At 45.9% G+C, this 22,139-nt stretch overlaps 1 protein-coding gene across 5 annotated transcripts in view; it reads right to left on the bottom strand.

Moving 5' to 3' along the window:
* The window catches only part of CLUAP1 (clusterin associated protein 1), a 214,338-nt gene that overhangs the window by 19,858 nt on the left and 172,341 nt on the right, over positions 1–22,139 (bottom strand). For all 5 annotated transcript variants that reach the window (XM_054042743.1, XM_054042746.1, XM_054042744.1 and 2 more), the window contains one exon: positions 11,669–11,776. In XM_054042743.1, coding sequence (XP_053898718.1) covers positions 11,669–11,776 — 108 coding nt within the window. The remainder of the gene's footprint in view (positions 1–11,668; positions 11,777–22,139) is intronic.

Below are 22,139 nucleotides of genomic sequence, written 5' to 3'. Positions count from 1 at the left end.
GCGCTGCCGGCCACTGGTGCTCCAGGCCGCCGGCCACTGGTGCTCCAGGCAGCGGTAAGGGGGCAGGGAGCAGGGGGGTTGGATAGAGGGCAGGGGAGTTTGGGATGGTGGTCAGGGGTGTGGATAGGGGCAGGGCAGTCAGAGGGTGGGGAACAGGGGGGTTGAATGGGGGCAGGAGTCCTGGGGGGGCAGTCAGGAAGGAGAGGGGGTTTGGATGGGGCAGTGGGGGTTCAGTCAGGGGCAGGGGTTCCGGGGGAGATCAGGGGACGGGGAGCAGGGGTGGTTGGATGGGGCAGGGGTCCCGGGGGGGGGCAGTCAGGGGACAGGGAGCAGGGGTGGTTGGATGGGGCGGGGGGAGGCAGTCAGGAATGAGAAGAGGGGTTGGATGGGGTGGCGGGGAGCAGTCAGGGACGGGGGTTCCGGGGGAGGTCAGGGGACAGGGAACAGGGGTGGTTGGATGGGGCAGGGGTCCCGGGGGGGGCAGTCAGGAATGAGTGGCGGGGTTGGATGCGGTGGCGGGGGGCAGTCAGGGGTGGGGGATCTAAGGGTGGTCAGGGGTCAAGGAGCAGGGGGGGGTGGATGGGGCATGAGTCCCAGGGGGGTCATCAGGGGGTGAGAAGCAGGGGGGGTCGGATGGGGATTGGGGGCCGGGCCACACCTGGCTGTTTGGGGAGGCACAGCCTCCCCTAACCGGCCCTCCATACAATTTTGGAAACCCGATGTGGCCCTTAGGCCAAAAAGTTTGCCTGCCCCTGCCCTAGATGCAGGTTTTGGCTTGGGGTGGTGAGATATACCATAATATGGACATGCAAGAGGTAGCTACTAAATGAATAGCTGTTAAAAGACTGGACTTTTCAGGAGAACAAACTGCTGGTGCAGCTATCACAGTGCAATCCTTGTATACAGTGCCTTTAAAACAAAAAGGTTCTCTCTCCATCCCATGCCTGCTGGAACAGAGACAGAAAAGGTGGCAAAACAAGAGAAGCCCTGGGTGGGCTGTGCTGGAGTCACTATTTGGAAAGGGAGCCTTTTTTCCTGCTGTAGGGACAGTCTGTATAACATAACCTAGGCTAGACTATGTAGCTCTGAAAGAGCTGCCTCAAACCTACTAGACATACTTGTTTTCTCACATGCTCTATTGTATATTGAATTATAAAATGATAGATGGTCATGGGCATCTAACGCAGGGGCTTCAGTGGAAGAAAGAAGGGGGAAAGACTGTGGGTGTGATTTTTGCTCCTCCTTACATTCATGTAAATCAGGAATAGCTCCATTAAGTCAATGGAGTTACACTTCTGTGACACTGGAGTGGGATGAGAATCAGGCCCTGTGACACATCCTCCAGAGACTGTCTGATCCCGAAGAGGTGAGGACAAGGGTGCTCAATACACTGAGCATTAGCAAAAGTGAGATCTTCCAGGTTACTAGAAGAGTCTCTACAGTGAAGGCAGCACATTTTAAAATTCAGATATTCAAAATAAACTCTGTGTGTGAGCCTCTGTAGGGGGAGTAAGAGGGGCTGATAGAGGACATAAGTACATTTACTCATGTTCCTGAGGAGAGTCTGAAAATAGAGGGCTTGTGTCTGCAGAACGGGGAGAGCTGGCACGTACGGAGGCATATGTCACTTGCAGTTTACTCAGTTCAGCTCAGTTTAGCCTGGGGTTTCAGGGCCTGCTCTGGAGTTTAGTACTCACTGATTTACTCCTGCCACAGAGGTTCACATTGTTTCTAAGTGAATGGAAGTTTGCTGGGTTTACTTACAGACAACGTGAGTTCAGCAGGGACAGGTTGTACAAAGTGATAATTGGGTATAATGCTAGTAATGAACATGCTGTTATTCACTATGTCTCTGGATTCAGATTGACTTGCTCTGTAAAGTATGTAGCCACTGAGCTATTGAAAATTGGAAATGAACATGTATCCACAGTTTCACCTTCAAGAGTCTGCAGTTTTCCCTCTGCGTGTGACGCTTGCTGCAGCTGGCAGTGTAATAACTGTGGACTGTCTACACTGGGGCCACAATCCAGCAGTGGACATGTATTAACCCCCATGCCTGAGAACAAATGGGTATAAACTGGTCATTAACAAGTATAGGCTTGAAATTCGAAGGTTTCTAACCATCAGAGGAGTGACATTCTAGAACAGCCTTCCAACGGGAGCAGTGGGGGCAAAAAACCTAACTTGTTTCAAGACAGGGTTTGATAAGTTTATGGAAGGGAAGGTATGATAAAGTTGCCTACAATGGCATATGGCCCATCAGTGACTGCTACGAGATGGGACACTAGATGGGGAGGGCTCTGAGTTACTATAGAGCAGGCCTGCACAACATGTGGCCCGGGGGCTGCACGCGGCCTGCGTGGGCTCACTGTGTGGCCCATGGGGGGTGAGTAGGTGGCCTCACTGTGCAGCCTGTGGGGGGTGAGTAGGCAAGGGGCAGGTGAGCCAGCAGGTGGGCTGAGGAGGCAAGCGGGAGGGCAGTGGTGGGGGGTGAGTAGGTGAGCCGGGGGGCTGAGGAGGCGAGCAGCAAGTCGGTGGCTGACCTGTTCTACTGATCTGGTCTGGCTCCCATTCCTTCTCAAAAGGTTGCAGCTGTCTGGAGGCACTTGCCTTCCTCATTCATTCAACAGGGCAATTGATTACAATGTGGGGGGAAGATCTTATTCTACTTCTAGCAAAAAGACATTTTTCTTTTACCTTAATTATACTACCTTAGGGGCCAGCTATAACATATTACCAAGGTTCAATACTGCTGTTTCAGCAGGGCGGCGCTGGGGAAGGAGGGCTTTTTTCCACGGGGCAGGCGGCGCTGCAGGGGGGGTTGTTTCGGGAGGGCTGGGTGGCGCTGGGGAGGGGGTTCGGGGGGGTTCGGCCCTCAGCTGTTTTCTTCGGAGTAATATGGCCCTCGCCGCTTTACGAATTGTGCAGGCCTGCTATAGAGGATTCTTTCCCAGGTGTCTGGCTGGTTGGTCTTGACCACATACTCAGGGTCTAACTCAGGGGTGGCCAACCTGAGCCTGAGAAGGAGCCAGAATTTACCAAGGTGCATTGCCAAAGAGCCAGAGTAACATGTCAGCAGCCCCCCGTCAGCTCCCCCCCGCGCCCAGTGTCTCCCACCCACCAGCAGCACTGCCGATCAGCACCTAACCCTCCATCCCTGCACCTCCCCCTGGCCGCAATCAGCTGTTTTGTGGTGTGCAGCAGGCTTTGGGGGGTGGGGGAGGAGTAAGGCACAGCAGACTCGGGGGAAGGAGTGGGGCCGGGGTCTGGGGCAGAGCCCAGGGTTGATCATTGAGCACTGTGTAGAACACTGCAAAGTTGGCGCCTGTAGCTCCAGCTCCGGAGTTGGCGCCTATATAAGGAGCCGCATATTAACCCCTGAAGAGCCACATGTAGCTCTGGAGCCACCCCTGGTCTAACTGATCACCATATTTGGGATCGAGAAGGAATTCCACCCCCCCCCCCCGGTCAGATTGGCACTTGGGGTTTTTTACCTTCCTCTGCAGAGTGGGGTATGGGTCACCTGATGGTTTGAGCAAGAGTTAATTGTGGATTCTCTGTATCTTGATGTCTTTAACGAATTCAGTAACTCAGCCAAAGATTATGGGACTATTACAGGAGTGGCTGGGTAAGGTTCTGAGGCCTGCAATGTGCAGGAGGTCAGACTAGGTCATCACGGTTATCTATGATCTGTAATCTCATACATTCTCTATGAGGCTTAATTCAGCTGATACAGGCTGCAAGAGGCCCAGGCCAAGATCCTGAACATGATTCTACTGGAGTGCAGATTGGTGGTTGGAAGGAGAAAATGAAATCCCTATTTGAGGAGAGTTTATTTGTGTCTGATTTCAATGTGCAACCCTTTTCCTAGGACATAGCACTCATTGTTCAGCGAGTCGATTGAAAGAAGCTTGGCTTCTTGACACATACACAGGAGGGAAGTAGCTTGGAGTCTACTCTTCCTGGGCAGCATGAACAAGAGTGTTTACTAAGTTCCAGTCAATGTGACAATGGGCAACCCTGCTGAACACCAGATTAGTGCACAGATGTCCTTCGGGATGGAATTTGAAGGCAATGAAATCACACAGGTGTCAGTGAAGGCAGAATTTTTCCGGCAGAACCTATATTACTGTTGATGATGTGTGAGAAGGAGAAAATAACCCAACCCAACTCTCAGATCCCAGGGGGAATTTGCAGGGCTTGCTGTTAGAAACAACCTCCTTTTACTCACAGACTAAGTCCCACTGAACTAGAATCAGTGAGAGATAATAGCAGGGAGCCCCAGGCTGCCATGTGAACAGAACGTAAGAAGAACATAAGAATGGCCATATTGGGTCAGACCAAAGATCCATCTAGCTCAGGATCCTGTCTTCCGCCAGTGGCCAATGCCAGGTGCTTCAGAGGGAATGAACAGAACAGGTAATCATCAAGTGATCCATCCCCTGTCACCCATTCCCAGAGTCACTTTTCAGAGTAAAACTGCACTTGAAGATGTTCATTAGGGAGCGACTTAGTGTGAAAAAGTCATGGAGGTCAATACCAGTTCAGTAAATTCCTGCTGTAGGCTGTGGGTTGCTCTGAAAACAGGTGTGACAGGGACAGAGCTACCCTGTGCTTCATCCACTATGAAGTAGCTAGAGGGGTTCTGTCTGCCATGCAAGAGCTGAATACCTTCTATACTTCGGGCAGGCTCTTGGCCTTTCCTCTCTAGTTTTAGCACAGGAACATAATCTAAAGCCTACAGCAATCAGTGAAAGACTCACTGTAATAAGCTTTGAATCAGGGCCTATTCTACACTACCAGGGTCAGATAGTTGGGTTGTATTTCTAGAGTTCAAAACCATTTCTGATTTTAAAGACTTGGCAAGGAATTAGGTTGTGATCTGCAAAGGAGCTGAAAGTAGGTGCCCAAATCCCATTGACTGTCAGGGCAGTTGGACACCTTACTCCCTTAACGTCCTTTGAAGTCCCAGACTAAGTCTCTAACCCTGGTGTCTCTAGTACTTGCGAGAGATGCCCCATTAAAAGAACTGGGCTGTTGTGATTAACTGCACATTTCTCTGTGTTTTCTATGCACTGTGTACAAATATCTTTTAGGTGCAGTTGCATGAAGGAGCTTTCCTAGTCTTTGGTAAATAATGTGAAGAATATGTAAATATGAGATCAGCTGGAACAGAGTCCATTGGCTCCATACTGTGGACTTTAACAAACTGCCTAATTAAATGTTTAAGGAGCCCTTCTGGTCTCTTGGGCAAATGCTACCATTTAAAACAACAGCTTGAGGGTGCATTTACCGAGGGAACTGACTGGAAAGACTCCATGGAGCTCTTTATGAGTCTTGGGTCCAACACTTACGTGCCGTGGTTATAAAAACAATAACTGTCATCCCCTCCAGGGAATGGACGTGCAAAAAAAACAAAACAAAAACCATATGGAGGCTCAGCAGAGTCCAAGTGACAGGTGCCATTTTGTCTCTAACTCAGGCTGTTTGCCCACTTCAACCCATGACAGAGGGGCAGGTCTGCCTCTTGTGCATTTGGCAAAGTACATTCAGTTCCAAGGGTCTGAATCTGAGAGGTGTTGAGCATTTGAAAATCTTGTCAACTTCAACTGGAGGTACAAGTGCTCAGTACCTTTCAGTACCTCAGTACAAGTGATCAGTACAAGTGATCAGGTCCCAGATGCCACAGTCATTAGCATTCCAAAAGCACACAAATAGTCTCTCAGTATTAGATTTGTGAAAGTAGGTGCAAAATAATAATAATGCGTAGCTCTCATGTAGCACTTTTCATCAGTAGATCTCAAAGCGCTTTACAAAGGTCAATATCTTTATACCCATTTTACACATAGGAAAACTGAGGCACAGAGAGGCTGTTACTTGCCCAAATCATCTGGCAGAGAAAGGAATAGAACGCAGGTCTCCTGAGACCCAGCCCAGTGCTCTATCCACTAAACAAGACTGTCTAATGAAAAAACCCTTGACAAATCCTTCAGAGTTGTGTAGTACTCTGAAACCCAAGGATGGTAGGACCATGAAGGAGACACTCTCCTCTGGTTTTCTAGTGGGGTGGGCTCCAATGCATTTGCTTACAACAGGAAGGAAGTTTTACTCCAATATTTCTTGGGAGTTTCTGTGCACACCAATCCTGTGAGGATGGCTTGGAAACATTAAGAAGGAAGTTGCCATTCTGTAATAAGCTCTGTGCAGGTAAAAGAAGTCTGCTCACGTAGAGCAGGTTGCAGGACCAGGCCCTAGCATTTTATATGGGACTTAAGTCCAAAGCAGACTGCAAGGAGCTACAGAGGGATCTCACAAGACTGGGTGACTGGGCAACAAAATGGCAGATGAAATTCAATGTTGGTAAATGCAAAGTAATGCACTTAAATAAAAAAAATTCCAACTATACAGGTACAGTGATGAGTTCTAAATTAGCTGTTACCACCCAAGAAAGAGATCTTGGAGTCTCTAGGGATAGTTCTCTAAAAATGTCTGCTCGATGTGCAGCAGTGGTCAAAAAGGCTAACAGTATGTTAGGAATTATTAAGAAAAGGATAGAAAATAAGACAGAAAATATCATAATGCTACTATATAAATCCCTCGTGCGCTCACAGCTTGAATACTGTGTCCAGTTCTATTTGCTCCATCTAAAAAAGGATGTAATAGAACTGGAACAGGTTCAGAGAAGGGGAGCAAAGATGATAAAGGGTATGGAACGGCTTCCATATGAGGCGAGATTAAAAAGACTGGGACTGTTCATTTTAGAAAAGAGATGCCTAAGTGGTCTATAAAATCATGACTGGTGTGGAAAAAAAGGGAATAGAGAAGTATTACTTACCCTTTCACACAATACCAAAAACAAGGGTCACCCAATGAAATTAATAGGCTGCAGGTTTAATGCAAACAAGAAGTACTTTCTCACACAGCGCACAACTCACCTTTGGAACTCATTGCCCCAGGATGTTATGGTGGCCAAAATTGCAACTGGGTTCAAAAGAGAATTGGATAAATTCATAGAGGATAGGTCCATTAATCGCTATTTGCCAAGATGGTCAGGGATACTGCCCTGTTCTATATATTCCCCCTGAAGCTCTGGTACAGCCCACTGTCAGAGACAGGATACTGGGCAAGATGGACCCTGGTGTGACGCAGCATGGAAGCTTTTATGTGGTGCATAGGGCCTCATGCTGACCTTCTGCACAGGAGTGAATTTCACCCTACAGGGAAAAATGTTCACTGTACAGTGCAGCTATACTACGAGAAATCTCCTGATGCCTTTCTAATGTACATGCACTTCCAGATTCTCCCTTGTTAAGTCTTAGTTTTGGTTTCACAGCTGTGTTTTTCTTTAAGACCCAGAGAGTCTGTAAGAACTGGATTATTATTGAACACCCCAAATAAGATTTTTTTCATGTTTTGAAAAGCAGGAGAAAATCCATTGAAACCTGTGAGAACCTAAACAAGGAATAGACAGCTGTTGTGCATTCCTTATTGAATTCCCCCCACCATCTTAATGGCCCATCTGTAGTTTCTTCACACCTTAGTGGAGGGGTAGGCAACCTATGGCACGCGTGCCGAAGGTGGCACGTGAGCTGATTTTCAGTGGCACTCACACTACCCGGGTCCTGGCCACCGGTCCGGGGGGCTCTGCATTTTAATTTAATTTTAAATGAAGCTTCTTAAACATTTAAAAAACCTTATTTACTTTACATACAACAATAGTTTAGTTATATATTATAGACTTATAGAAAGAGACCTTCTAAAAACGTTAAAATGTATGACTGGCACGCGAAACCTTAAATCAGAGTGAATAAATGAAGACTCGGCACACCACTTCTGAAAGGTTGCCGAACCCTGCCTTAGTGAGATTGGAGAGAAGGGAGCATGCTAGAAATTCAGCAGCCAAAGTCTAAATACAGTTGCAAGCTGGGGAAAATGGGAATGAAAGCAGGAATTTTGGAGGAATGATTTCCAGAGAACAGTCTGTCCATTTCACTGCCAGTCCACTCCCCCCCTACTCCGCAGGTCTTGTGCTGCAAGGAAGGTTTCTGAGGGGTCCCAAGTGAGGTATTTCAGTTTTGCAGGGTCTCTCTGTGTAGGGGTAGGGCATGGGCAGGATGGGCACTAAGGAGCTGCTTCTCTGCAGATCCTCCACAAAGGGTGGCAAAAGTGCCCATGAAAGCTATTGCAGGAGTTGGGCTAGAGTAGCCTCCACAGAGCAGCTCTGTAACCACTCTGCAGCCTGCCTAGTGGGGGAGACGATTCCTCCCCTGCACCTCTGCCCAGTGCCCAGTTCAAGTTAGCTGCTGGGCTCTGGATTAGAGCCTTTCATGCACCATCTTCTTAAGCGCAAGTTTAAGTACAAATCTGGGCTAGGGTAGAAATGCCCTTTTCCCACCTTTCAAAAAGGTGCTCACACATGCCACAAAAGCAGTGTCAAAGTGCAGCATACTTTGGTTACATGCTGCTCAACGTGCAGTCCCTCCTGAGAAATCTATTGGTAATGAGATTAGGAATGATCCATGCAGTGCAGCCACCCCCACACGTATGCAGAGCTGTTACCAGCAAATCAGACAGTGGACATACACAGACATGTGGACTAGGCTCTCTGATCCCTCCTCCCCATGAACCGCCAGCCAGAATATGTCTCTTAGGTTTGATTGTTATATACTTAGTTTCACAGGCTCCTGTAAGATGCATTTTGCTTTCCGAATAAAAAGCCTTTTCTCTTCTGCAACATTTCCTTACTCATCCTTGCCAGGACTGTGTTAAACAATGTAGCTTTTCACAAGAATAGATTTTCTCCAAATACACTTGTTAGCTTGTCAGCCAACACAACATTATCACAGCAATCCCACACGCAGCTGCTAGAATGTTAATATGCTTTAGGAAATCTAGATCTCTTATCTTTTGACTTTTCATTAATAAAGACCATCCTCCCACACCAAAAACCAAACCAGTCTTGGGTTGCTATAGCCTAGGCTGTCAAACCTCATCCCCAAATATAAACACAGAGGTGATATTTCTATAGTTGGGATCTCTTCAATTCCTAGAATAAAGAGCAAGAGCTACTGAATTTTGGGCATGCTCTCCAAGCCATCTGGATAACTGGGCTTCATTAGCATCCTGGATAAAGTTGCTGAGAGAACTGACAGCACTGAATAATGGTTGACTTAATGCAGTCAGGCTTTCTCACGCAGCTCTGTAAACATAGACCATCTCTGTCTGAATCTGTAGCATTTCCATTACTGGGCTATTCCTGAGCACAAACCATCAAGATGTGCCACACTCTGTAATGGTTTTATTACATGAGCCAAGGTTACACTGGAAGCTTGACTAGACTCTGAAGTTATTTCACTTATGACTGAAAATTCAGGTTGGAACCTTAGTCTCCAGAAATGAAGCGACAGATCAGTGCACTACATGTAATCACTGTGCCATCTAATCATCTGATCAGATATGAATAGGCTTCACATTTGTCACTTTGCTATTCAGCCTGTCAGGGGGTAAACAACAGAGAAAATGAAAATGATAGGTATACTCATGAAGTAAGATACTACTCGTTGTGAGATCTGAGTATGTCCCTTGATGTTTTAGGCCAATTACAAGCAGTGTCCTTAGTTGCTGATAATTTGCCTCCTGGTGCGATGTGACATAGCAACAGATGGTGCAATGTTGCTGTGTAGACAAGTAGAGGACAGAGCAGTGAAGAAAGAAATGCGAGGTACAGGAAGGTAAGGAGAGGGTGCAGGCTGAGAGGGATGGCCACTCTTGATTCAGCAAACAGAGAGATCAGATAAATTATTGGAAAGTTCAGAGGAAGATTATGTGTCAGAAGAAGTCTATTAAGTATGGAGGCACAGTAACTATGAAACTGTGGCAAGCGATCTGGGCACTCTGGCAGTGAAGTATCAGAAGATTGGGAATTGCCTACATGAAGCATAACAAATAATACTTTTATTAATAACAAGTCTACAGCCATAGTTATTTGCAGCAGCAAAGCTTTTCCTAGAAAAACCCTACTTACAGCAAAATTCATTGCTTTTAGATGCTGTTTCTTCCTCCCGAAGCTGCTGTTAAGGGCCAATCATTTGACTATAGCCAGCTACCTTGTGCTTTGTTTTGTCTCAGTGTTAACAATTGGAAATTGGCAAAGGCAATCAGCAAAGATGGAAGTAAGTGTAGTATTTAGCTGTATACTGGAGCAGTGACCAAGAGTGAGCTCACATACAGTTTAGGGGTAACCATTCCCATAGCACCAAAACCATGAAGATGCATGCTGGGTCTTTTCTGATAAATTCTGAGCTAAAATTATTTGTGAATATTTGTGTTTCTGGTGGTTTTCGAGAGAGTGAAAGTACTTTTATTCAGAATGAAAATCATGGCAAACAGTTTGGGATAAAAATGTTTGAAATGTGCCTGGCTGAGATCCAGGGTCTGGCTCTGCTCGCACATACACCAGCCTAAATCCAAAATAACTCTAGGAAAATTAACAGAGTGATGCTGCAGGAGATGAGAACAGAATTAGGTGTAGACTCGCCAGTTTTTCCAAAAAAACAGGTTCCAGCAGGAGCAGCAGCTGTATGAACTTCCCCACACAGCTCCTTCGCCCCTGGCCCAGAGGTCCACTGCTGCCGGTGAAGAGATAATTCATTGTCTCTGGCTCTTTTAAATACTTGGCCTCTGCTGAAACTGCCCCAAGGTGACAATTAGGTGCTTTTTATTTTTAATGTAGGAACTGAACCGAGAGCATCAGCTCACTTCACACAAGCCACCAAAGCAGCCCTCCGATGGTAACTACTCTGAGTCACTGCTGGTCAGAGCTGTGCTGGAACTAGTATCATAGACGTTAAAATCTTCAACTCATACGTTATTACAATCATGTGAGCCAACCAGTCCTTCCATACGGGAAACAGTTTGGGTGGCATTGTGAATACAACAAAAGGCCAAGTTTTGAAGCAGCACCTCAGGAGGTTAGTGTAGGGCAGGGGTTCTCAAACTTCAGTGCACCGTGACCTCCTTCTGCCAACAAAAATTACTACAAGACCTCAGGAGTGGCGGGTAGGGTGGGACTGAAGCCTGAGCTTCAGCCCCAACACCCTGGAAGGGGAGGCGGGAAGCCAAAGTCAAAGCCCAAGGGCTTCAGCCCCAAGCAGGGGGCCTGTAACCTGAGCCCTGCTGCTCAGGGCTGAAGCCCTCGGGCTTGGGCTTTAGCCCTGGGTCCTAGCAAGTCTAAAAGTCAGCCCTGGTGACCCCATTAAAATGGGGTCCTGACCCATAGTTTGAGAATCACTGGTGTAGGGAATATGTGAATTCACTCTACATCTACTGCGAAAGGAAAGGAAGAGCTCCCCAGTCAGGCATTGGGACCACAGGTCTACGGCTATTTCCAAAGCTATTTCTGAGTCCAGACAAGGTAAAAACACACTGATCTTTCCAGTAAAATTTCCCTTGCCTTGGCTCCCTTGAAAAGACCCCTCTTCTCTGAAGCACTACAGTACCCCTGTCAGTCCAAGAGAATTGAGCAGGGTGCAAGCTCATGAACCCAAACAGGATCTTATACCCAAAGTGTCCCACAAAAAAAAGTATCCAAACCCTGTGCTGAGCAGTCAGGAGGAGCACTTCTAGTATGTCCAATGAAAGAGGGGGAATTAAGGGGAAGTGAGGATACCTTGCATCAGGATCTCCATGGCCGTGCGCTGCTTTATTAGCTGCCTGTCTTCCTCTTCACTATCAGATCCCTCGTCCTCTTGGATCTCTATGTCTGAATCATCATTACCTGTTTAAAACAAAAACACCAACAGCACCGAATGAATGTAATCAGACACAACGCCACAGCAGTTCAACACAGTGGCTGGGTGCAAGGGCATGCTAATGCTCTCTGCTTCTGTTCAGGGATTCCTGGCTCAATGTCTACACTGCAATTAAAAACCTGCGGCTGGCCCGTGCCAGCTGACTCAGGCTTGCAGGGTTTGGGCTAAGGGGCAGTTTAACTGTGGTGTAGACATTCAGGATCAGGCTGGAGTCTGGGCTCTAGGACCCTTTGTGGTGGGAGGTTCCCAGAGCTCGGACTGCAGCCTGAGCCCAAACATCTGCTCCACAATTAAACAGCCCTTTAGCCTGAGTCCCAGGAGCTGAGTCAGCTGGCATTGCCAGGTGTGGGTGTCTGTCTGCAGTGCAGACATACCAAAGGAAACCTACTCTGGCCAGGACTCTATGATGGCGCAATCATGAGTTTCTGGCAATCACCCAAAACAAAAGCAGGACACTGTATGGGTCAGGGTGTAGGGTGTATGGAGGGCTTCTGATTTTTTGCTTTAACTGATGAACATTCATAAAATACCCACAATACAAAAAAGAAAAGAAACAGGTATTTATCCAATAAACACCAGGAAACACCAGAAAGAGTTACTTGTATCTAAGTAGGGTTACCATGTTTCAGGTTCCCCCAAAAGATGATACTGCTGGCAGGGGCAGGGGGGAGCTGGAGAGGAGTACAGTTGAGGGGTGCTGGAGGGGTTTGTGTGTACTGGGAGATATTTGGGGGGTGTTGGAGGGGGAATTTGGCAGATGCTGGAGGTGTGTGTGTATACTGGGGTGTATTTGGGGGGTGCTGAATGGGGCATGACTATACTGGGAGGAGTACCTGGGGACTCACTCTTGAGGTGTGTGGGGGGGTAGTGTCGCTCCCTGTCATGATGGCAGGGCAGCTGGTGCAGACCTGGGATGCAGCAACAGCTGTCTGTCAGCATCTCCCTGTGGGGCTCTCCCTCTCCCCGGGGCTGGGAGCCAGGGCTTGGGTGGGCAGGATCCTGCAGCTGTGAGGGCCCAATCAGATGTGGATGCAGGGAAGGGACCAATTGGGACTCTTTCTGAGCTGCAACGTCTGCTCCACAAAAACCCTGACGTTGCCTCTTATTTGAAAAATCCACCCAGACACAGGGCGGAGGATCAAAAAAGAGGCAACGTCCAGGAAAACCTAGACATATGGTAACTCTAATCTAAGGGTCTGTCTACATGGAGTAGTAATGCGGATTATGGGGATGTGATCTCTAAAGCACGCTACTGTGTGCACATTAATTGGTCCCTGCTGGTGCGCATTAAAGGTTTCCTTGCATTCATTAACATAGTACTACACTAAAAAAAACACACAGTACTATGTTAAAGCGAACTAGGAACCACTACAAAAAGTTTATTCGTTACAGTATATACCAAAGCAATGAGTAATTACTCATTATGCTATACACAAAGAGAAAGCTCCCAATTCCCCCACCCCCCATTTTGGACATCTACATAAAACTCAAAAATTTCTAAAAATAACCCCCCCAAATGAAATGAATAATCCTCAAACATCAGAAGTTTTAGGTATATGGAACCAGAGCTCTCCCTACTGCATTGCGGGGGGGAACAGCCAACCTCCTAGCTCCCCAAGAAGAAGGCACTATTACCAAGAACGGTTATCAAAGACATTGAGATGAACAGGAAGTACCATATAAAAGCCTTGAGACAAGATAATATTACTAAGGCAATATTCTAAATATACTCTCTGGGTATGAATCTTACCAGTGTACAGTCAGAGGGTACTATTTTAGCAGCTGATTATAGAATAAAAATCTTATAAAAGGTTTTGCAAAGCATGAACTTAAGTTTCCTACTACCTCAGTCTGACATGAGCGATAACAAAGACATTTAATAATGGATCAGAACAACACACTGTAATATCCTCAGGTTATTGAAAATAGTGCTGGGTGAACCCCAATATGTTTGGAGGAATAGGGCAGTTCCCCACAGTTCAGATACTTCTCTAAATACTTAGAGATTTCCATTTTCCACCACTCTATTTTTCCCAGCCCAATCAGTTCTTCCCTCAGTCCCCGATTCCCTCTCCCCAATCTGCCATGTGAACCCGAACAGGCTCTCTTGCATCCCAAATAGATCATCAGTATCCAACTCCTTCTGTCCATCCCTGATAAGATCCCTGGCCCCAGCCCCCCATAGGCTTGCTACCTTTCATGATATTCCACAAGGAAGTGAGTCACAGGTTGGTCAGCTGTTCTGATCACATCTTTCATGCTCCAGGGATTCCCTTAGGTCAGCTAGGGCTAAGCGGAAATTCAATTTCAAACAGGTGTTGAGCCACATTCTGGCTTACACCTGAGACTTTTTTAACCTGCATAATAATTCAAATACCTGTTGGAAGCTGCATAATTAGAAACTCCACTTTGTTTTATCCCTGACATGGCTGACTCAGACACTTTTCACTCCCGCATAGCCTATTCTTATGGTGACCCAGCAGGGGTTAAGAGGTGGGTGGGAGGTTAGAAAAAGGCTCCATTTCCTTTAAGTCCCTTCCCATGACATCATCTTCTTCTTTCCTCTTTCTTCTGGCCAATTCATATCATCCTCCTGTGCACCTGCAATGGACCCCACCCCTCTCTCACCTACCAAATGCCTCTCCTCACTCAGGACTGGCAGGCTGCTTGTTTGAAGCCTGACTTCTAGTTCCTGGGGAGGCTACTTGTTTCACTGTTCATTGTGATTTATGGGCCACATCCTTAGCTTGTGTAAACTGATGTAGCTCTGTTGACTTAAATGGAGATATCCCATTTACACCACCTGATGATCTGGCCCCATTTTAAAACTGTCATTTTGTCAACAAACATTACCTGCAGGCAGAAGAGAATACTTATGCTAACCTTCTCAGTCAACAGTACCGGCACAAAGCCCAGAGCACTCAGAATAAGGGTTTAGCCTGTGCAGTGTGCAATTTAGAAACAAAAACAAATTAATCATTTTGGAGAAGATAAGCAAACCTTTTCAGGGTAGATTTAATTACCAAAATGTCATTCTAGAAAATGGATACGTCCTCATTTAATTATGATTAGTGGGAAACTGACATTCCTTTACAACTTCTAATTACAGGTAAATGTATAAATGCTAGCCTGTTTTTATCATAATTGTATGATCATATTACCAAGTTACTGAGAAAATATAAAAGAAGAGAGGCACTTGAGACATTGTTTGGTGAGGTTATGGAATTGATTAACAATATTTAGAATTTATATTTGCCGTAACAGCCATGTGAGGCCATCATTTACTGCACTGTCTATTACTGAGTTTGAACCAAATACCATTTCCATTTATTCAATATTCATTAGAGTCAGATTTTATTCAGCCCTAGTTTATGCAAACACCTTAGTAAGGGCTCAGTAAAAACTAAGTAAGGGTCTCAGGATCTGGTGCTCTACATACAATACAGGGTACAAATACCTCATCGACAATGGTTCATGCAGCTGCTATTAAATGCCAGTTGTTTGCTTCTAGTTTGTTTTTTTAAGAGGCAACTCTTATCTTTCAATTTTTTAAAATGCTGTGTGTTAATTTGGTGCTCCTGAAGTCTAGTAGCACTGGCCAGAGTCAAGGACAGTGCAGATAGTCACTGTATACGTTCTGCCAAAGCACCTTCATTGTGACCTCCACTTAACACACCATATGCTTCAAATCCAGTGCTCTTCTCAGCAGACTGCCAACTGTACCAAACTGTGTGACAGTTTGGTGATACAGACTAATATAATTGTAAGCACAAGTGCTTTACTAGTAGCAACTCAAAGTGAGAACTCTAGCCAGCTGTACTTCTGGTGGAGTGAGACCTACAGTATTAACTCTTCAAGTGCCTTCTGGCGCACAACCAACAAAAAAGCAAAGTAATGACCTACTGATCCCCTGCCAGGTAGGACTCATTGCTATTGGAGATATGCATCCGAAGAAGTGGGCTGTAGTCCACGAAAGCTTATGCTCTAATAAATTTGTTAGTCTCTAAGGTGCCACAAGTACTCCTGTTCTTCTTTTTGCTATTGGAGTGCGGCTCCTTAATTTTACATTTCATTTTTTTTTTACAAGCCTTTTAAAATTTTTTTGTCATAATGTATACAATGTATCCTTCCTCTAGGAAAAAACAACTTCTGGATGAAGAGTAAGCAAAAAAGGAAGGGAAAACATGATTCAAACCTTTCCCCATCTACTGTCTATTGCAGGAGTGGGCAAACTTTTTGGCCTGAGGGCCACATCTGGTTATAGAAATTGTATGGTGGGCCATGAATGCTCACAAAATTGGGGGCTGGGATGTGGGGAAAGGGGGAGGGCTCCAGCTGAGGAGGCGGGCTCTGGGGTGTGGCTGGGGATGAGGGATTTGGGGTGCAGGAGGGTGTTCCAGGGTGGGACTGAGGGGTTTGGAGGGTGAGAGGGGGATCAGGGCTCGGGTGCAGGGGGGGTTGAGGGCTCTGGCTGGGGGTGCAGGCTCTGGGGTGGGGCTAGGGATGCAGGGTTTGGGGTGCAGGAGGGTGCTCCGGGCTGGGATAGGGGGCTGGGGCGCAGGAGGGGTTGAGGGCTCTGGCTGGGGGTGCAGGCTCTAAGTTGGGGCTGGGGATGAGGGGTTCAGGGTGCAGGAGGGTGTTCCGTGCTGGGACTGAGTGGTTTGGAAGGCAGGAGGAGGATCAGAGATGGGGCAGGGGATTGGGGTACAGGACGGGCTTAAGGGTGCAGCTCCGGGTGGTGCTTACCTCAAGTAGATCCTGGAAGCAACGACATGTCCCCCCTCTGGCTCTTATGCGGAGGTGTGGTGCTGGCCAGGCAGCTCTGTGCGTTGCTCCATCTGCAGGCGCCACCCCTGCAGCTCCCATTGGCCGTGGTTCCCGGCCAATGGGAGGTGTGGGGGCAGCGCTTGGGACGGGGGCAGCATGCAGAGCCCCCTGGCTGCCCCTACATGTAGGAACTGGAGGGGAGACATGCCGCTGCTTCCAGGAGCCGTGCAGAAAGCCCCGACCCTCCTACCTGGCTGGAGTGCCGGAGTGGGGCAAACCCCTAACCCCGCTCCCTGGCAGGAGCTCGAGGGCTGTATTAAAACTTCTGACAGGCCGGACGTGGCTTGAGGGCTGTAGTTTGCCCACCCCTGGTCTAATGCATTCAGAAACACTATTTGCAAACCACCCCCCTTTTCTGGACTACTGAACCCTTTCTGCCCCTTCAATATCCCCCCTGTTCCTCCAGCAGTGGCTTGTGGCCTAACAGCCACTTTTGACCCATTTTCATTTGTAAAAATGAAATTGAGACTATCAAACAATTCCCACTGAGCTTTTCTGCTAGAAAGTGCGTTTGGTCCTTGAATCCCAGGGTGAATGCTGTTGTAGGAACAGCTAAGACAGTGACTGCAGAGATGGTAAGTGGCTGGATATCTCTAAGCTGCTTCTGAAATGGCAAGTTCTTTGTGGGGAGAAGAGAGTCTAAATCTTAGTTTTTCTCCTCCAGCTCCTTCCTTTCTTCAGTCCCAACTGCTTTCTTTGGCCCCCCTCAATCCCTCCTCACACATACTGTCTCTCTTCGCCTTGTCCCCCATTGACTTTTCCTCCCCCACTCACTTAAATGGGTGTAAGGGGTCTTTAAAATGTTTTTCAGTGATGAAATCTCAGCTTTCTGCCATTCAGAGTCAGTTAATGTGGTTAATTAGAATGTGGTTTGGACCATATTCTAGAGAATTTTTCAAAGCACACCGGGCAATGAAAGTCAATGGGAGGTGAGCACCTTGCTTTCATTTGTGCCTTTCAAAATCTCACCCCTAATTTCCAATAGCAATTAAAGATGAAACCATCCATCAGGTGAACTATCAGTACATTAACCCACTGCATCGCTTACCCCATTGAGCAGCAACTTTTAAACAATTTTTGTCATGAATATATAGCAAGATAGTGAATTGTTTCTTTAAACTGTCTGACGGGCATTTGGATGTGTGCGTTATAACAACAAAAACAAGGTTCATGCTAAAACCAAAGGATCCCAGCAAGGGAGCTCTCTCTTTATATATGAGCAACCGCTTGATGAACCGGAAAATGGGGATTACAGACACAAACTCAATAACACATAATGGGGTCTATGTCTCCAAAGCTCTTGCCCACCACTCTGAAAGAAAGCCCAGCACGTTTTCCCTTTAATTAAAAAACTACTGCTATCATCTATGGCATATAGCTCATCCTACTCAAATTGAAATAAACTATCACTCACACCTCTGCTCTGTCTTGTACACAATCCTCTGAGTTATTAGCAACAAACTAGAACTTGTGCTAGACTGTGGTACAAAGGAATCAAAACCAGAGACATGTCTTATTATTGCAAATTAATTTTTAAAATACATAGTGACAGCAAGCTGTGTAAGCGTTCCTTAATGGGATTAAAGCAGCACACTCTTCCGCTGTCCCTGCAAGTCGTCACCTTTTTTATCTCCTGTTCCACAGACGCTGGCGCCTCCTTCTGTCACGTATACCCAAAGTGTGTGGGTGTCAGAGCAATATGCCCGATATCCAAAATGAGGACAAAATTCAATAACAGATTAAATTAATACCATTTTCGGGAAGAAATTGATTACAGGTCTTAAATCCAGGAGGAGTCACAAACTAGTGCAAGTTGCAATGTACTGGTTCGAAGGAGCATGGAATATCCATTAATGGGAAAGTTTAGATTTCATTTTTTGGTATTGGGGGAAAGCAATGCGTGCAATACACCATACTAGTTCAGATTCACAGACTGACATAAGGAGTATCGTACATGTTCTAATATAGCTGGCACATGGTTGAAATAAAGATAATCTGGTTTTTAACGATGGATGTTTAATGCAGGGATTTGAAGCAATCAAATTTTTGAATTGCTCCCCTCCGGCTCTGCTCCAGCTCCGGGCAAAAACCTCCTGGTCCGTGCTCCAGCTCCGGGCTCCGCTCCAAAGACCTGGTTTAATGAACATTCAGTAATTCAGGGGTGCTCAACCTAGGTCATCACTGGCAGCTTGCCAGGAGCTCAAGGGGGCAGTCAGCAGATCCCCTCATCTTTAATACATATGTGATCCACAAAGCCTAGACATCCCATAAGACTGTTCAGGCCAAGAGGGGCTATTTTATGTTGGCACTTGTTTTAACTATTAAAGAAATCAAAGGACAAAAGAACATAAGAATGGCCATACTGGGTCAGACCAAAGGTCCATCTAGCCCAGTATCCTGTCTGCTGACAGTGGCCAATGCCAGGTGCCCCAGAGGGAGTGACCCTAACAGGTAAGGATCAAGTGATCTCTCTCCTGCCATCCATCTCCACCCTCTGACAAACAGAGGCTAGAGACACCATTCCTTACCCATCCTGGCTAACAGCCATTAACGGACTTATCCTCCATGAATTTATCTAGCCCACAGCCAACCTTCTAATAACAGAAAGTGTTCCACATTTTGGCCCACATCATCAAAGGTGTTTAGGCTCCTAACTCCCATTGACTACATACCTATCACAAGCTGGGCCTTTGTTGTTACTTGCTACAATGCAATACTTGTAGGTTCACCCTGAGAGAGAATAGGATGGACTTTCTGGAGCTTCAGCTCTTTTCCTACATAGCTTTCAGTAAAACGGCAACCAGTTTCCTAGTTTCAATTAAACCAGCTCAGCCAGAACACCCACATATTGGTTTGAGTTGAAATATTGTTTTCAGCAGATGCATTATTGGTTCTCACACATACATATTGGCTTCAGAAAAAAGTCTGGTAGACAGGTTGATTTAATAGCCACATGTAAATTATTTCTTTTCAGTTAATTCATAGTGCTTGGAAGAAAAACAGCATAATTTAAGACTGACAGTGATTTCATTACAGATTCATTAGCTAGTATAAATATTTTGCTAAAAGTATCCAATTGTAAACCAAAATGGTACTGGAGCGTGAACACTGAGACTCATTTAAATTAAAGGCCCTGGGTTTAGTGATAAACTTTAGGATCAAATATGTTATTTAGCATTAACATGTTTAATTCCATGATAAAATCAGAGCTTTGAGAACACATGGATTGGATCCATAACAATTATTGGATTCCCTAAGATGCTGTTTTCTGCACTTGGTAAAAACACACTATGGGAAAATCAAACTGGCAGTTTATAAGTACTTGATCTAAAAAATAAAATCTAATTCAATTCAGTGAAACTTTAAATCAAACAAGAAAGACAAGACCATATTTTTCTTTAAAAAAATTTATGTTGGGATTTTTAAAGGGACTCAAGAGAGTCAGCAGCCCAACTTTCATCTGTGATGCCCCAATCCTGCAAGACTCACACATGTGTACTCTCATTAAACTCAATGGAGCCACTCATGTGTCAACTTACATACCTAAGTATTTACACGACTGATACCTAGGAGCATTGTAATACTTGGATATATACAGTAGAACCTCAATAAGTCACATATCTTATAAGTCACACAGAACATTTCAATCTCTCTTCCCACTTCCCTGAAAGATTTCATCACCAGTATGAGCACTTGCAGCTTCTATTGACTTTAATGGGAATTAAGGTATGCAGCCACTGAAAAAATTCAGGCCATAAGATGTCATTATTTTTACAAACTATATCACAAAACACAGACTGGTATATTGTGAAGTATGACCATAAAGTATCCATCTGTCTAGCTTCTCGAGGTAGTTCTATACTGCCTATTACTGTACTTTCTAAGTACCAAGTTTAAACTAGGAAAAAGCACAAATTTTTAACAGTGAGGATAATTAACCATTGAAAGAACTTCCTAAGGGAAGTGGGGGATTCTCATCACACAAAGTCTTTCTAGAGCATTCTCAAAGATCTGCTCAAGCTCAAGGAGAACTTGTGGATTTGATGCAGGAATTATTGGGTAAAATTCTCTGGCCTGCATTATGCAGGAGGTCAGACTAGATGGTCATATATAAGAGTCCCTTCTGGTTTTAATATCTATGCAGCTATAAAAGTACCACTAAATTATTCCAATTAATATGCCGTTGTTATAATAAATGAACAAAATATATGATAATTATTTTTTTTCATTCGTTTGTACTGTTTGTTCACAAACTGCCTGGTCTTGTGATGGGTTGAATATCTGCTGTAAGGTGTTGGGTGCCCTTAACCCTAGGTGCTGACTTTTATTTTTCCCTGGGGGTGCTCCACCCCCGCTCCATCCTGAGGCCCTGCCCCCACTTCACCCCTTCCCAAGGCCTCACTCTTGTTCCACCTCTTCCCATCCCACTCTGCCCCCTTCCCTGAGGCCTTGCCCTCATACCAAACCCTTCCCTGAGGCCCCCGCCCACCCACCGCTTGCAGCTCTCCACCTTCCCCCAAGTGCCTTCCCCAGCTGCTGAACAGCTGATAAGCAGCCCCGCCGAACAGCTGATCTGCAGAGCTGCCGAACAGCTGATTGGCAGTGCCACCAAACAGCTGCGGCTGGTGGGTGCTGAGCATCCACTATTTTTTCCTGTGGGTGCTAGAGCCCCAGAGCACCCACGAAGTCGGCATCGATGCCCTTAACATTCTCTGTGTGAGGGTGCTCAGCACCTCGCTCATTTCAAAGTTAAATAATTTGCAATGGGTTTCCAAGTCCTTAGTGGGAATCCATGAGTGAATAATTAGAACACCTCAAACAGGACATTTGTTATGTGATTGTGTTTCTGGGTAATCAGTTCATACAATCATAGCACTGTAGGGCTGGAAGGGACCTTGAGAAGTCAACAAGTCAGCCCCCTGCACTGAGGCAGGACCAAGTAAACCTAGACTATCCCTAACAGGTGTTTGTCCAGCTTGTTTTTAAAAGCTTACAAAGATGGGGACTCCACAACCTCCCTTGGAAGCCTATGCCAGAGCTTAACAGTCCTTATAGTCAGAAAGTGTTTCCTAATATTTAACTTAAGTCCCCCTTGCTGCATATTAAAACCAGTACTTCCTGTCCTACCTTCAGTGGACAGGGAGAACTGATCACTATCCTCTTTATAACAGCCCCTAGCATATCTGAAAAGTGTTATCAGGTCCCTCCTCAGTCTTTTTTCCCTCAAGACTAAATATGCTAAGTTTTTTCAATCTTTCCTCATAAGTCAGGTTTTCTCAAACTTTTATCACTTTTGTTGCTTGTCTCTGGACTCTTTCCAAGTTGTCCACGCCCTTCTTAAATTGTCGTGCCCAGAATTGGATGCAGTACACCAGCTGGGGCCTCACCAGTGCCGAATATATTGAGACAATTATCTCCTATGTCTCACATACAACACTACTGTTAAAACATCCCAGAATCATATTAGCGTTTTTTGCAGCTGCATCACATTGAAAACTGATA

The sequence above is a fragment of the Malaclemys terrapin genome, chromosome 10 (genome assembly GCF_027887155.1).
Source record: "Malaclemys terrapin pileata isolate rMalTer1 chromosome 10, rMalTer1.hap1, whole genome shotgun sequence".
NCBI classification, from domain to species: Eukaryota; Metazoa; Chordata; order Testudines; family Emydidae; genus Malaclemys; species Malaclemys terrapin.
This window is presented reverse-complemented; position numbering and strand designations above follow the sequence as displayed.